General features: G+C 33.1%; 2 protein-coding genes across 2 annotated transcripts; both read left to right on the forward strand.

Moving 5' to 3' along the window:
* Nucleotides 1-2,905: 2,905 nt before the first annotated feature.
* LOC129317622 (phosphatidate cytidylyltransferase 1-like) lies at nucleotides 2,906-8,947 on the forward strand. The gene is made up of 12 exons (XM_054961951.1): nucleotides 2,906-2,984; nucleotides 3,266-3,410; nucleotides 4,033-4,289; nucleotides 4,365-4,516; nucleotides 5,159-5,300; nucleotides 6,017-6,173; nucleotides 6,735-6,782; nucleotides 6,880-6,966; nucleotides 7,278-7,406; nucleotides 7,483-7,539; nucleotides 8,134-8,217; nucleotides 8,740-8,947. The coding sequence occupies exons 2-12, from the start codon at nucleotides 3,342-3,344 to the stop codon at nucleotides 8,821-8,823; spliced, it is 1,266 nt and encodes a 421-aa protein (XP_054817926.1). The 5' UTR covers nucleotides 2,906-2,984; nucleotides 3,266-3,341; the 3' UTR covers nucleotides 8,824-8,947.
* Nucleotides 8,948-11,743: 2,796 nt separating this feature from the next.
* LOC129317843 (uncharacterized) lies at nucleotides 11,744-14,941 on the forward strand. The gene is made up of 3 exons (XM_054962243.1): nucleotides 11,744-12,195; nucleotides 12,915-13,085; nucleotides 14,481-14,941. The coding sequence occupies exons 1-3, from the start codon at nucleotides 11,896-11,898 to the stop codon at nucleotides 14,544-14,546; spliced, it is 537 nt and encodes a 178-aa protein (XP_054818218.1). The 5' UTR covers nucleotides 11,744-11,895; the 3' UTR covers nucleotides 14,547-14,941.
* The last annotated feature ends 339 nt before the right edge of the window (nucleotides 14,942-15,280 follow it).

Below are 15,280 nucleotides of genomic sequence, written 5' to 3' on the forward strand. Positions count from 1 at the left end.
ACAAATTTCATTAATATGCGTTTTGCTAAAAATATTTTATAAAGTGAGTTGGAGAGAGTATTAAATTTTTTCAACTTACCAACAAAAGGTTTTGTTGAATTTATACCGGTCCGAACTGGGTTGGTTGGTGGTCATTAAGACGTTGATTTGAAGATCGTATTTTGACTAAATGGTTGCTTACTGCCTGGCATCGCATGAGACAGGACACTCCTGGCGTCCTTATGCTTATGCATGGAAGGTCACGTGCAAATCAAACTTAAAGCCCCACCTGACCCAATCCACTTGCTAGCCTCAATGACAATGCAGGGAAGCCAAGTCATTATCGTACACTCACCGGTTCTATCTATATCATCACATCATCGTTATATCATATTATAAATATTCTAAAATGACCCAGGAATGTTGATCTGACTGAGGAGGGCAGTAATGCCCTGTGAAATGATTTTTAATGAAATGAGAATGAAGATGAGGATTGGGAGTGTGTTATGGAAGCGTGTTTGGTATATTGGTGGAATGGTTGAATAATTTTTATTTGATATACATAATTATAATTGTAAAATACTATTATACCCTTATCAAAATAAAAGAAAATTCAAGCATTCAATATCACAACCAGCGTCGCCGTCGCATCATCCACCACCAGCACTAAGGTACTTCATCAATTATTAAATATTAAATAATAAGGTATGTGTTTAGTGATGCACTTTTATGAGAAAATAATTGAATGCATCAATGATTAAAAAAAGAAAAAAGAAACATAGAAGGTATAAACACTAGAAAATCAAAATCAGATTTGGATTGTTATATCATCGTTATTGACGAATCAAAGCCAACAACCTCATTATCTCCTCATAATCTCTGGCCATCAATGGTGGGGAAATCGGCTCGTTGTCGCTTTAGTTCATCAACACAAATCTAGTTTAGCAATGCTGACGCCATCAAGGCTTGTTGAGGAAAAGAGTACATTTGGTTGACGGCGTTGTGAATTACAAAAATGAGGAGGAGGAGGTCGGATGGTGAAGGTTGACAACAGAGGTCCAACAATAATGGAGATAAAGGCTGGGAGAAGGAGATGGTTAGAGAGTGAGGGAGAAGAGTGCCAATAGATAAAGGTCCAACATACACTTGATTAATACTCTTTCGGTCCTTATTATATGGCAAACTTTTGGACGCATTCTCTAGTTCTTGATATCAGGCATTCAATGTGATATTAATTGCATTTCAATATTATTCACATTTAACCTTATTAATTATAACAAATAATGTATGTAAATTTAAATTTTTTTCATTTAGATATGAATAAAACTAAAAGTTTATTATTTTCTCTAGAGAACATTTATAACTTAACCACTTCTCTATAGTTTTAATAAGATAGTTAGAGGTGCATATTTCTTATTATAAGATACATTTTAAAAGAAATCAGTGGTATTTAATGTAAGGCATTCGATGAAGTACTAATTAAATTTTTTTAATATTACCTCTATTTAAGTTCATTAACTATGAGAGAGAATATAATTAAAAGTTAATTTTTTTCATTAAACATGGGTAAAATTAAAAGTTTGTTCTTTTTTTTCAAGATAGAGTTAATAATTTTAACTGCCTCTTTTTGGTTTTGGTAAGGTGGTCAAAGATGCTTTATAATAGATATCGAAAAGAGCATGCCTCAATTTCTATTACTTTCAATATTTTTTCACATACTGTAATAAAATTTAAATATTTAAAAATAAATACAATCTTTAGTAGTAACACTTTTAAGCCATTATTTATTATTTATTTGGACACGAAAATATATCTAGTGTATGTAATATCCATAATCTTTTGTTGAAGATATATTAAACATTGTCAAATAAGTTGAAATTTTTAATTTTTATAATGACCTTTTTTTGGATGATTTATAAGTAAAACCAGAATAGAATTATGAAATATACTCCCTTAAAAAATATAAAATATTTTTAATGAATCTTACCCTTCAAATAAATTAGTTACTATCTTTCAACTAACATTATTTTTTTATATTTACTCGTACTTAATAAATTGTTTTGCTTAAAAAAGAATATAAAATAATTTATTTATTAAGGATATTTTTAAAAGTATTGCAACTTTAACATCCAACCCTTAAAAAATATTTTATATTTTTTACAAAAAGAAGGAGTAACTTGTTTCACAATTATTACAATTATAAGATATGAAACTGTTGAGTATTCAATAGCTTTTCCTCGTGTATATTGAGCATAGACTTCATAATTCGTATCGCTCTATGTAAAATTTAAAAGTAAGATACAATGACATTCTTTTTGTTTTACTTAAATTATAATTTTTTTATTTTTAAAACCGACACTTTAATTTAATTTTTAATATCGTTAATAATATTGTGCTAAAGTTTTTAAAATACTTAATTTTTTATTTGTAATTATGTAATAAATTTACAATTATTAAATAGCCCTTATATTTTAATTGTTTACTCTCTCTCTAATTTAAGGAAATATTTAAATAAAAAAATTTAAAAATATCTTTTTAAAATTATAAAATTCATAAAAAATAAAAATAAAAATAAATTATATTTAATTTTTTGGATAAATTAAATAATTTTTAGATAACATTTATATTTAAAGAGGGGATCAAATATATGTTATTTAATGGTGAATTAATAATTGGGTGGATGAAAATAAAATTTTAAAAGTAAAAGTAAGATTTGTGTTTAATAACTGTTGTTTTAAAAGCGGTTTGTACATGTTTTAAAAATTAAAAAAAAAATAAAAAAGAGCTCATTATATTTCAATAAAAATTTATGAAAATTTTGGATTGATGACGTGGAAGGAAAAAAAGAAAAGAAATCATAGTGAGTCCGTTATATGAAGTGGCTTCTCATTGTGTCCTCTTCTCGTTTCGTTTTCTGAAAAGCATATAGCAAAGCCACATTAAGCTATTGAACTTTCTTCGTCAACCTCATTGCTTCTTTTGCCCCTTTATTTATATAATCACAGGTATGGCTTTAATTTCATATCTAACTAGTCATGGATATTGCAACTTGCTTCCCAAATTCCTATCATCTCCTTATTAGAGCGATCCCATTTCTGGATTCACTTTTTCAATATGCTTATAATATTAATGATGCCTACGAAATGCATTAGTTTAATAACAATGATCTATTATCCTAATGTCTTTTGATATTGCGAAGCATTATTCCTTCTGCTTGAGATGGAGAATACCTTCCATGAATATCCTGCAGGTTCTGTGTATTGTAATCTTCAATCTGATGTGTCAGGAAAGTTAATCAATATACATGCATATGTATTACTCAAAAATAATATTTCAAGTGTCACTTTTTAACAATAAGAGAGATGCATAAGGATCAGAATTGTGGTTCACCAAGAACACCCAGAGCTCGGCAAAGAAGACGCTCAAACGAGGTTGGTTTGATATCTTAATTGACTTGTACATGTGCTTGTCTTTGTCCTTAGCTAGGGACCTCATGATTCCATTAAATTTTTCGGATATCTAGCTTTAATCTGCAGTAGTTAATGATGAACTATGACCTTAATTACTGTGATAGTAATACCTGCTACTATTAAGATCCTGGCAATGTTGAAATCTGTTACATCTCAATGTCAATGTACTGAAATATGCTTCTCTCATCTTCATTTTTTACAAGTCTATACGTTTCCTGGGAAACAAGCAATGCGTCATGGATCATATCAACTAAAAGGGTTTAGTTTTTTTTGTTTAGTGAATGGTTAAAGGTTAGGCTGGTAAATGAGAGCAACGGATAATTTTTTTCATAATCTAACAGAATCGTTTTTGACATGTGATTCATTCAGGAAGCTGTATATATTGCTAAAGATTTATTATAAATTGATACATTTGGAAAATGTAGAAAGTCTTGAAACTTACATCTACATATAGTTATGGAATCACTTATATTATACATGTAGGTTTATAAATTAAATGCTGGACCAAAAAGGGGTTGGGATAAGAGAAAGCTAAGTATTGCTTTAGAGAATTCAGAAACTAATCCTTACTTTTTGGTGACAGATTCCTTCAGAGATAATCAAGTCAGATGGAAGCCATTTGTTACTTGTCAATGATCAATTCAAATATAGGTCAATGTGGATACGTGCACACTCATCTCTATGGATGCTTGCAGGTGTTTCAGCCATGATATACTTGGGTCATCTTTATATATGTGCGATGGTTGTTATTGTCCAAATATTCATGGCAAGTGAGCTTTTCAATCTACTGAGAATAGTTCATCAAGATAGGCGTCTCCCCAGATTTAGGCTCTTGAACTGGTAAGCTTTCATGCTATATGGAATGGCCCTTATTAAAGAACAACACACAGGATGAGTTCTGAATACAGTGTCCAGGCATTTTTTCTTCACAGCAATGCTCTACGTATACGGGCGAATACTCCACCAACAGCTTGTAAAAACAGTGACTTCAGATAAATTCTTTTATAGACTTGCGGGCAGCCTGATCAAATATCAGATGGCTATATGTTATTTCTTATATATTGCAGGTTAGTATTTTCCAAATGTTTCTCTAATGATATAATAACATGATTGGCTTGTTGTCCCAACCTGCCAATGGTGAACCAAAGCTTCATTTGATCGGGAAACAAAAACGACCATATGTTTTCATTTAAAGTTCCCATAGGTCCTAGTTCTAATGGATACATGCCTCAGAAAATCTGATTCCATGATGATGGTATCTGATGTCCATTTAGAGCCTAGCCATGTGAAATTCTCTCTAGATAAAAGCAACGTGACAAAGAGCAACATAGTGCTTGGCCAAATCTTTCAACAATCACTCATTAATATTTTGGAAGGTATTTGTAATCATTTTATGAGTGGGAATACCAATGGGTGGAAAACATTTATTTCTGCTTTATAGGAGAAGTTCCACATTCTAATTTCTTACTTCTTTCAAGCAACAGAAAGATTATGTCTATCTTGTATAGATTTTTCTTTTTTGGTGCTTGCCAAGCTCAGATAGAAATAAAATAAAAAAAAAATTCCTTTGAAGGAGCATCCTTTCTTTCTTCTGAAGCACAGTAAAATAGGATCTTATACTGGTGTTCTGCGTCAAAATGTCTTCAACCTTGTTGCAATCTCAAAAGATGGTCCATGAGTTAGTCATTTCATCTGCTTTGATTTTTCAGGTTTTGTATGGTTTATACTTTCATTGAAGAAAAAGACGTACAAGTACCAATTTGGCCAGTATGCGTGGACACACATGATCCTTATTGTGGTGTTTACCCAATCTGCCTTTATTGTCGCCAATATATTTGAAGGGATATTCTGGTATGATAACTGCTATAATTCTTGATTTCTCCGACTCTTTAATTTAAATCTAGTGATATATTTACCTCAAATTTTTCTCAAATATGGAAAGCATGATGATTGTCTGTACTTAGCTAGAGATTTATATGGTTGAAATTAATAATAAATTTAATAGTTGACTACAAGTTCTTTGATAGCTAAAGCGTGCGATGCAAATTTTATCTTCCATTTTCTCTCTGATCTTTTCTTTATTCTTTTGAGTCTGAATTTTGAACTATTCCTGTTTATGGAAAGAACTTATTTTTGTCTACAAAACTATTTAGAACACACACACAGACACGCACACAGTTTTACATGATGAATTTGAATTGCCATGAAGCATAGAAATAAGATAGCAAAGATTGGGTTGATTATCATATTTTAATGATATAATTGTTTGATATTTGAAAATTATAGTTTCTCAAAGAGGGTCTTGATGAAGCTTGTGGTGTAATTGACTTAATATGACAATGGAAGAGACTAGAAATAAACAAAGATTAAAAAATGATTATTTAGAATCTGTGGTCACAGAAGTCATGTGATGCTGAGATTTTCCCCCAAAAAGTGTTTCCCCTATAATCAATAGGGAATTCGTAATAACTATACAGACATCCACTACTTTGTTGTTATACTATTATTGTTCATGTACATAAAGACTTCTATATTTAGCAGTCTAAACTGTTACTATTATTTTGAAGGTTTCTCTTCCCTGCGTTACTTATTGCTGTCAATGATGTTGCCGCATATTTCTTTGGTTTCTTTTTTGGGAGAACACCTCTGATAAAGTTATCTCCAAAGAAAACGTGGGAGGGTTTCATTGGAGCATCTATTGCCACCATGATTGCTTCATTTGCGGTAAGCATTGTTTACTTGATGATGGAATGATTTGCAAAAATAAAGCTGTTTTGGTTCCAGTGGAAAGATCATCTTAAGGAGTTTGAATTATCATATAAGTTGTTCCTTTGTGTACTTGCTAACTGGTGTCTGATTAATGTCTCAAAATTTGGAGATGGTAGAATTATTGCTTTTGTTATTCCCTTAGAATTCTTTCGTCCATGTTCAAGGTCTTTGAATTTCGCTGTGATTCTTCTCTTACAATAATTCTCACAGATTGACGTGAGTGATCTTGTCATTACTATAGATGCTGTTTGCTAATAAGCTTATAACTTTCATCTTTTTGATTTGTCCCCAATAACTACCATAAAAAAAGTTTCTTCCTTCTATTAAAACTTATTTCGTATGATTTGTTCATACAAGCATGAGTACTTTCTTTAAGCATAAAGATGTCTGTTTAATAGGTTCTCTTTTGCAAATAAATTACAGGCATTGAATTAGTACCAAGGCATTGCTTTTCATCACTTGATAATCTAAGAAAACTCATGGGTCATCAGCTTGAAAACCTGATTATTTTTGCAGTTTGCAAACATCTTGGGCAGCTTCCAGTGGTTAACATGTCCAAGGAAGGTAGCAATCTTGCCTAGTTGCTATCAACCAAATCCAAAAAAGACAAATTCCTACTGTTCTTATTCTTGGCTATGCATATTTGGTGGAACAAATGCAGGATTTATCTATTGGCTGGCTTCAGTGTGACCCTGACCCGCTTTTTATGCCTGAGTATTACCCCTTACCGGGATTAATTTCTTATTGGGTAAGTGAAAGTTAATAATTATTAAATAATTTTGATTTGAAAATAAAGGGAGTGTCTATATGATGTTAGCAATAAATTAAGAGAAGCCTGTTGTAAATTATTAATTTTTATGGCTGATAAAAAGGCTACTTTTGTGTTAGAAGCGCTTTGTGGTACTGATCTATGGATAGTCAAGTCAAGCATCCAAAAGGAAAATCTAAAGAAGTTATAGATTGATTCGTCTTCAAACATTAATACTGATCATATTTGATAGTCATCACTAGGTTTCTGATTTATGAAAGATAATTTATTCCCTTTTCAAAATGTTGTAGTTTCCTTGGAAAGAGATAGCAATTTTACCGGTACAATGGCATGCCTTGTGGCTGGGACTATTTGCTTCCATAATAGCCCCATTCGGAGGATTTTTTGCGAGTGGTTTTAAAAGAGCTTTTAAGATCAAGGTTTGTATATAGTGCTTCATGGTAAAGTATTTTCGCAACCTTATCCCTGTCTCCTAATCTCCTCCAATCAATACAGGACTTTGGTGATAGTATACCTGGACATGGTGGATTCACTGACAGAATGGACTGCCAGGTAAAAGATTAACTCTTGGTAGAAATCTACATGGGCAAAACTCTGTTTTACGACATTCTTTTGCCGTTTTAATATCACTTCTATTGTATTACTGTACGGTAATTATCATACATCTGCTATGTTCTTTTCCTTTGTCTATAATTTAGTTCTGTTTTGCCCCATTAACGCACATTGTTTATTGAGTTGGGAAAAATAGGACCTTTCCTTTCTTTTTTGTGTCTGATTAAGCTTTATAGGTGAAGAAGTCATTCATAGGTAAGGAGTCAGTATTCAATACACCTTGCCAGAAAGTTCCCTTTTATTCTGTTACTTAATGATGATTATAACGATCACCACTTAAAAAAAAAAAAAAAAAGTGTCAATTCTACCACGCTGACGTGGACAAGTTAACAAGAGCTTTTATTTGACATGGAGGTCAGCTCTGAGTCAAAAAAGAAAAGAGGTAAGCTCGGCCATGTCCATGAGTGTTCTTTTAGTGTTGGCTACATAGAATCCTATTAACTAATTAACTATTAACTAATTGGATTATATATTTGATTGAAGAGTCTATTTTTTAGATTCGTGTGTTTTATTTTGTGCATTGCATGTTTTCAGATGGTAATGGCTGTTTTTGTATACATCTATCATCAATCATTCGTTGTTCCCGAAGACTATTCAGTTGACATGTTTCTAGATCAGGTGAGCTTTTCATTTCAGTGAGAGTTTGATTTTACGTTGGAAACCAACCACCACAATTATACTTTTTGTGCCAACATGAAACCAAACATGCTCTGAATAATCTCAGAATACGTGTAAATTAGAGGACCTTGTTTTCTTCTCCATTTCTTTCATTTTCAATGCTGCATGGATCATCTAGATTTAATGAAGGGCTGCCTATTCATCTTTGATTCTAGTGTTGCTAGCTTGTGTGGGTCTTTTGTTCAACACTACTGAGCAGGAAAAGCCGAACACAGCTTGAGGCCCAAATAAATAAATAAGAACTTGGTCCAAAACAGGAAGTAAAGTTCGTTTTCATCATTTGGGTTGAAAAGTGAAATGCCATCTACTACTAAGTAAATGCCTAGAAGTTTAAGGCTGCAGAATAAGCCTAACTTGATCCACTCGAAACTAGAAGTGAAAACACTGTTAATGAGGTGGCACATTTGGGGACAGCAGAAAATTAAAAATAATTAACTTTGTATGTTTTGAAATGTTGTGTAGATAACTAGGAACCTTTCGTTTGAGGAGCAGCAGGCTCTTTATGGAAAGCTTGGGCTGATATTACGTGAAGGGCATTTTATCTGAGTCAATAACGTTCCACCTTGGTCTCATTGATATTACATTACCTCTCAGAACTGCCCGGTGGAGAGACTGGAGAAGTTTGTCTGTGTCAGGCTTTTCTATCTGGTGAAGTGCATTCATCAGTAGAAAGAAGCAATGTTTGCTTGTATGTTGCATCACTTCATTAGTCGCGTGGCTAAACACCAATGATCGAGGACCACTGCATTTGAGATTAGTGATATATATTAGTGATATATATATATATATATATATATATAAGGAACTATTTGATTCTGATGTTTAAAGAGCTAATCTTTTTCTTTTTCTGGATGAATATGGGCTACTACCCCCCAAAAGAGAATAGTCGCATACAGTGAAAGCATTAATCAGAGAAGTCTCAGAACAGAAACATGTAATTATACTCAGCATCTTGTCTCTCGAAAACAGCAATAAAGAGGTCATTTTTGATGAAATACACACACACACGTGATGTGAGGTCAGGTTACATTTCTTGGGAGGGGCTGCTTTTTGATTCAGATACACAAAGTTATGGGTAGGTTAGTTCGAACACTGTTTGATTCAAACATAATGATAATGATAATAAAATCGTACAATGTAATTTCGTGATTCTTTCACGTGTTTGTGTGATTCTCTCAGCACGTTCTCTTAACCAATACTTTTTTTAAGATAACATGATTTTGTGCTTTATTTTAGCCGAACGAATTCTAAATGGACTAGGGGACCGATACCTAAAAATACAATACTCCCTTTAGGTTTTTATCCCCAAAAAAAAAAAAAACACTAAGCCATAACTTAAAGAATATTATTAAGATCAATAAATATGTTTTAAATTAATTCGAGATTCTTTTTTTTTTTCTAAAAATGTCCTGACATAATGATTTTATATTTAATGATGCTAATGATGCTAAGACCGTGAATGAAGGTAAAAAAAATATAAAATTTTCAATAAATGCGCAAGATAAAAGTATTAAATACTAGTTGTTTGTCAGTGCTAGACTTTAAAAAAATTGTATCCAATCCATCATGTTTTGCCGGTAAAAAAAAATAGTCCATCACATTCAATATAGTACCCATATTTATGAATCATAAAAATATTTTTAAAAAAATCATAGTAAATTAATTTAAAGATACCATCATTTAAACTTTGAACATGAGTTGGGAAAACGGGCCAATCTGACCTTGTAAGACTAGCCTTTGAAAGATTTGGGCCTAAAAAGATTAGTCTTTTTAAGTTTGAGTTCCCTTTAAGACCTTGATATATGAAGCTCGACTCTCGACATAGCGGGCTTAAGGCCAGCCCTGCGAGCTCCAGGCGCTTTTAATTATTTTTATTTTTTTTTCAAATTTTTTAATAAAAAATTACTTTATTTCAATATAACACCCAATTAAGAAAGGTGCAACAAACTAACTAAATAACATCTAAATGAACTAAAAATACAAATGGAATGATAGTAAGGTAATAAGCAATAGATCGGCTAAACCAACAAACATCCAATCGAAATTAGATGAGAGTGAGCCTTGAAAGACTGAAATATGGGACTAGGAGACCAAGGAAAACAAAGAGCACGGCACAATATGTGTATTAGATAGAGCTTAGCTCATGAGTCATGAATGTACGAGTATGATAAGTGATAAGAGAACTTGGGAGATCGATGACAACGTGTTTCAACTAGTCGAGTATTGTTGAGATTTGGTTTTTGGGAGGGAGCACATCAGAGTGAGCAACAAGGACAACTAAATAGTGAGCAAAAACAGGAGCAAGGATGACAGGGACGAAATAGCGATGCGATGACTTGCTGAAAAACAAGGACAATTTATAGTGACAAAAAAGCGAGAAGTATATTGAAAAAAGAAGAGTAAATGTTAAAGTGAATGAATTATTATCGTGAATCTAGATGAACTAGAGATTTAATGTTGTATTTTTTTTTAGAAAATAGCAACCAATGATTTCTTTATGAAATTTATATCAATTAAGAATCAATTATTATCAAAACCTGAATGAAAAACAAGCTATAAGGAATTATTGTTAATTTAAATTGAGTAGTTATTAAAACTTAAATGAATACTTATTGATAAAAACTAACCCGAATCCACAAGTATCTATTCAAATTTTGACAATAAGTGATTCTTGACTGATATAATTTTCGATTAGTGACTCTTCATTGTTATTTTCCCTTTTTTTTGCCTTCCATCTCAATAGATATAGGCTGACATATGATGTGGAGTTAGATTTAGTTTATTTTTTTTCAAATCTAAAAAGAGTGAAAGTCATGAAATTAATTAAAAAAAAATATGCATATGCAGGCTTCAAAAGGCTAGCCTTAAGTCATGCAGGGTTAGCCCGTTTAAGTCCTAAATTAAACGAGCTTAAACAGGCTAGCCGATTTAAGTTTGATTTTTCATTTTGGAGTCATATTTGCAAGCCCAACCCTACCATTATACGAGTTTAAATGGGCTGACTCGACGGATTCGGCCTGTTTTTTCGACACTGCTAATCCAATTACTAGTATCTCACAACAAATATGCTAGTCATAAAAATATTTTAAAATGTAATGTAGCCCTTTATTTGGAAAAACAATTGTATATATTTTAAAAATAAATCAATATTTATATCATTTCAATAAAATGCAAATGATATTAATATACTAATAAAGTTGAGCAACTTTTTAATTATATTTAAATTAGATTAAAGCTGAATAATTTTTTTAAATATTTTATTTAAGATTAATAAATATAATATTCTATATGTTAAAAAATATATGCATAATTTTATTATAATTAAAAATATAAAAATTAATATTAAATAATTGTTATAACTTATTAAAAATATCACTATCGTAAAAGTCAAAAATATCTTTTTATTATTAAAAAAGAAAGCATTTTATCTTCCAAGCTCCAATGGTGTCAGCATTTAGTTGGATGTCAGTTCAAGCCGAGACAAGCAAGTAGTCCTCAAGAGGCATCAGCCACACCAGAGCTGTCACTTCACTTTTCTCCCTCCGATTGCCTTCGTGTCAACCATCCCTCACCGCCACCCAAAAACCCTCTCTCCTCCTCCTCCGTTCGCCGCCACACATGGAGGCGGTCGGCTCTCGGTTGGGCCGAGCATCCTCCCGCTACGGTGCTCCCACCGTCTTCACCGGCCCTGTCCGTAAGTGGAAGAAGAAGTGGGTTCACGTTTCTCCCCACTCCTCCGCCTCCTCCGTTCCCTCCCATAGCTCTCACCACTCCCAATCCAACACTACCAACGGCTCCGCCTCTCGCCTCCTCCTCTGCCGCTGGACCCCTATCACTGCCTCCTCCGCTTCTCCTGCCGACAATGACTCTGCAAATGCCTCCGATGAACCTCCCAGGCGGAAGTTCCGCTACACTCCTGTATGGACTCTCTTATCCGTGTAGTCCTTTAATATATTTCTCAGGCATCTTCGAACTTTACCTTTTCTTTCCTGTGGTTTCTGGATGGACGGTAATCTAAAGCCTTTTTTCGGATGAAGTTTGTGGAATACAGTATGAGGCTTGGAGATAAACGGATTTGTGCGTTTTGGATTTTTGAATACGGTTTAGCTTGTGGGTCTTTTAGATATTTGAATACGGCCTTACTGGCTTGTGAAAAGTATTCGTGTGTTACGCTTTTAATCTAGGAGCCAGGGCATAGATCTAAAAACCACAGCTTTCGAAGTGAAATTTATTCCATCAGGTATAATATAAGTGTTCGACAACTGTTAGCTCTACTTTTGTTATGTCCGTGCTTCACGGATATCAAGTTCTGAAGTTTGCACTCTAGTAGAAACAGGGTATTATTATCCTTGCAGTGGGCATGATGCGGTGTGCGCGTACTCGTATGACTTTACTATATTCAACTGGAGTTGGCGGAGCAAGTTCCTCACACAATTCTAGCATCGCTTCATATTTCTTTACTACAGACACAAAATGCAAAAAACAGAGAGAAGAGAAACAGAAATAAGTCAAGAAAATCTAGCATTGAATTATCTTATCTTTAATTTTTAACCTTCATTTTTTTTTTTAATGCGTCATGATTTCCATGTAATCATTATTTGCATTGGGTTTGAGTGTTGGTCAATGCGATCATGCAGATTGCTGTTTTAGAGGAACAGAAAAGGGTGGCTGTTGGAAAGGCTGAAAATGGACCAACGACTGAAATAGGCCAGTCAACAGCTAGACCGACCAGACCGACCAGCATGACTCAAGAGACACGTGGGAAGTTGAACATGAATGAAACCTCAGAGCCAGAGGATGAGACTCAGGTAAAGATATGCTGAATTCTCTGTTTCTGTCATTAATGGTTTTGAACATTTGTGATTTCAAAGTGGGCATAGTTCACTGCTCTTAGTTATCATTTCGTTATTGTTATCATGATCAGGGGCAGTTCGCCATTTTCTTGTTGCATGATTATTTAATTTGTTTAACAATGCTGCTGAATTTTGAAAATATGACTAATCGTATTATCATGTTGTAGAACTGGATAATTTTTTTTTGTTTGGAGAATTTCTAAGGGAATCATTTAAGTTACTGATTGAAAACCGTTGGAAATTCTTATGATCTTTCTTCTAATCTAAGCCTGGATTAGATTTTGCTGGTTTTATCCCTGAATCCTCAATGTTGTTGTTATATTACTGTCCTGAGGTGCAAATAAAATTTTTGTAGTTTCAAGAGTGCAAAACAAGGTCAACCTTAGAATTTTTTTGCATTGCTAGTGATGAGGGAAACAGAAGCAACAAAACACGCACACGCACGTTGTTTGCACTTGTAGTTGTAGGACTGTTTGAATATGTTCTGGGCCATAATGCTCGTGCATAACTCTGCTCTGGCTTTAAGACTCTTGATATTGTGTCATTTATTCAGACTGATTCTGGTCAATTTCTGTGATAGCATGCCATGGAGAACCAGTGCGGAGCCTCTAGTCTAGTTAGCATTTCATTATGATTTATGAGATGCAGATTATGGGAGGAATGAACATCTTTCCTGTGGCTGATGGCAATCACGGGGCATCAGTCTGATGTTTTTCTTTTGTTTGCCTTTTGTTCTTATATTCATGCTAATAGTAGATATTCTCGGTTTGCCAGCGTATTCATCATATAGAGATTCTTGAGTAAATTTGATTCGCAAAAGAATGAGTTGATTAAGATAATCATGCATGAATATATAACCACGCCAAGAAGTGGTTGTGTGAAAAAAGTGTGCCGAACATGCTTGCATGCGTACTTATGATTGTTTAAGCTGCTTATCTTTTGTAACAAGCACAGACATTTGATATAAGAAAGCATGTGTCCATTGCATTCATGCAACAAATCATTATACCATAGGGATAATGCGATCGCCTGTTCCTAGGAAATATGGAGATCACTTCTACAAAGATAGATTGAGATGGGTTGTTTTTGTCAGAGATGGGTAGGTCAAGCCAATTATAAAGAGACAATTAAGTATTTGAACACATCTTTTAGTAAAATTTAAGCGTATTTTTTAATGATTAACGGGTTCAATGTGTCTTTTAAAAGTCAAGTTCAATATTTTTTTTGGCAGCTAGGTGAACCCTCTATGTATTACGCAAAGTTCGAGAAATAAGTTTCATTATGTACTTCAAAGATGTTGATTGATACTTTATATCTGATATAACTTGATGAATGACATTGGCGTCGCAGGAATTAAACATCAATCCGTTGGAGCTTGGTTTAGGCTTCAAAGGTGACGACGATGACGACAGTTGAAACAATGATTAACAATTAAGAACAAGAAGTTCTGGTGGGAGGTCGACGAGTTGAATCTCTGTAAACCTGTTGGCCCCAAAAAGAGAAGTGGAAGATAGAAACTGAATTAGTGTGGAAGTTAAGTAATTCAGGAAAGAGCCGATGTATTATGATGCGCTGCTCTGTGATGGAGTATTTGTATAGATTGGTGTGGTTAGTTATCGTTAGTGTAGGATTAGTAGTGAGTAGCGAGTGTTGGTTGAAAATAGGATCATCATTATCAGTTGTATTTATGGTGCGTTGATTCCACAAATTGAGACTACTCAGTAACAGTAGTGTATGATGCAAAATCTCTTAGGGAAACACGACTGCTCGGTGCGTGCTTGTCAAAATAAATAGCCCGAATTTGTATGTTAGTGATTTTCCATTCAAACTATAAGTTATAATTAACTAATTTAAGATTTATAAATAATGTTGGTTAAAATTTTAAATTTTAAAAAATGTTTATATTTTTTTATTTACGTTTTATTAAAAATTTTATATGAAAGTTTTGGTAATAATAGTTAAAATTTTAATGTGTGATATTTTTTAAATAGAATAATAAATAAAGTAAAAATGTTGTCAAAAGAATAAATATTAAAGTTATTTACTATTTTATATTTTAAATGAGATAAAATATTTAAAAGATGTTTATACTGTGCTGCAAAAGGTTGAGTAATAATTGCCTGCAATCATGGGTCATCTCGTCATCACAT

Source organism: Prosopis cineraria, unplaced genomic scaffold (genome assembly GCF_029017545.1).
Source record: "Prosopis cineraria cultivar Desert tree isolate PC_DT_omini unplaced genomic scaffold, ASM2901754v1 PC8, whole genome shotgun sequence".
NCBI classification, from domain to species: domain Eukaryota; kingdom Viridiplantae; phylum Streptophyta; class Magnoliopsida; order Fabales; family Fabaceae; genus Prosopis; species Prosopis cineraria.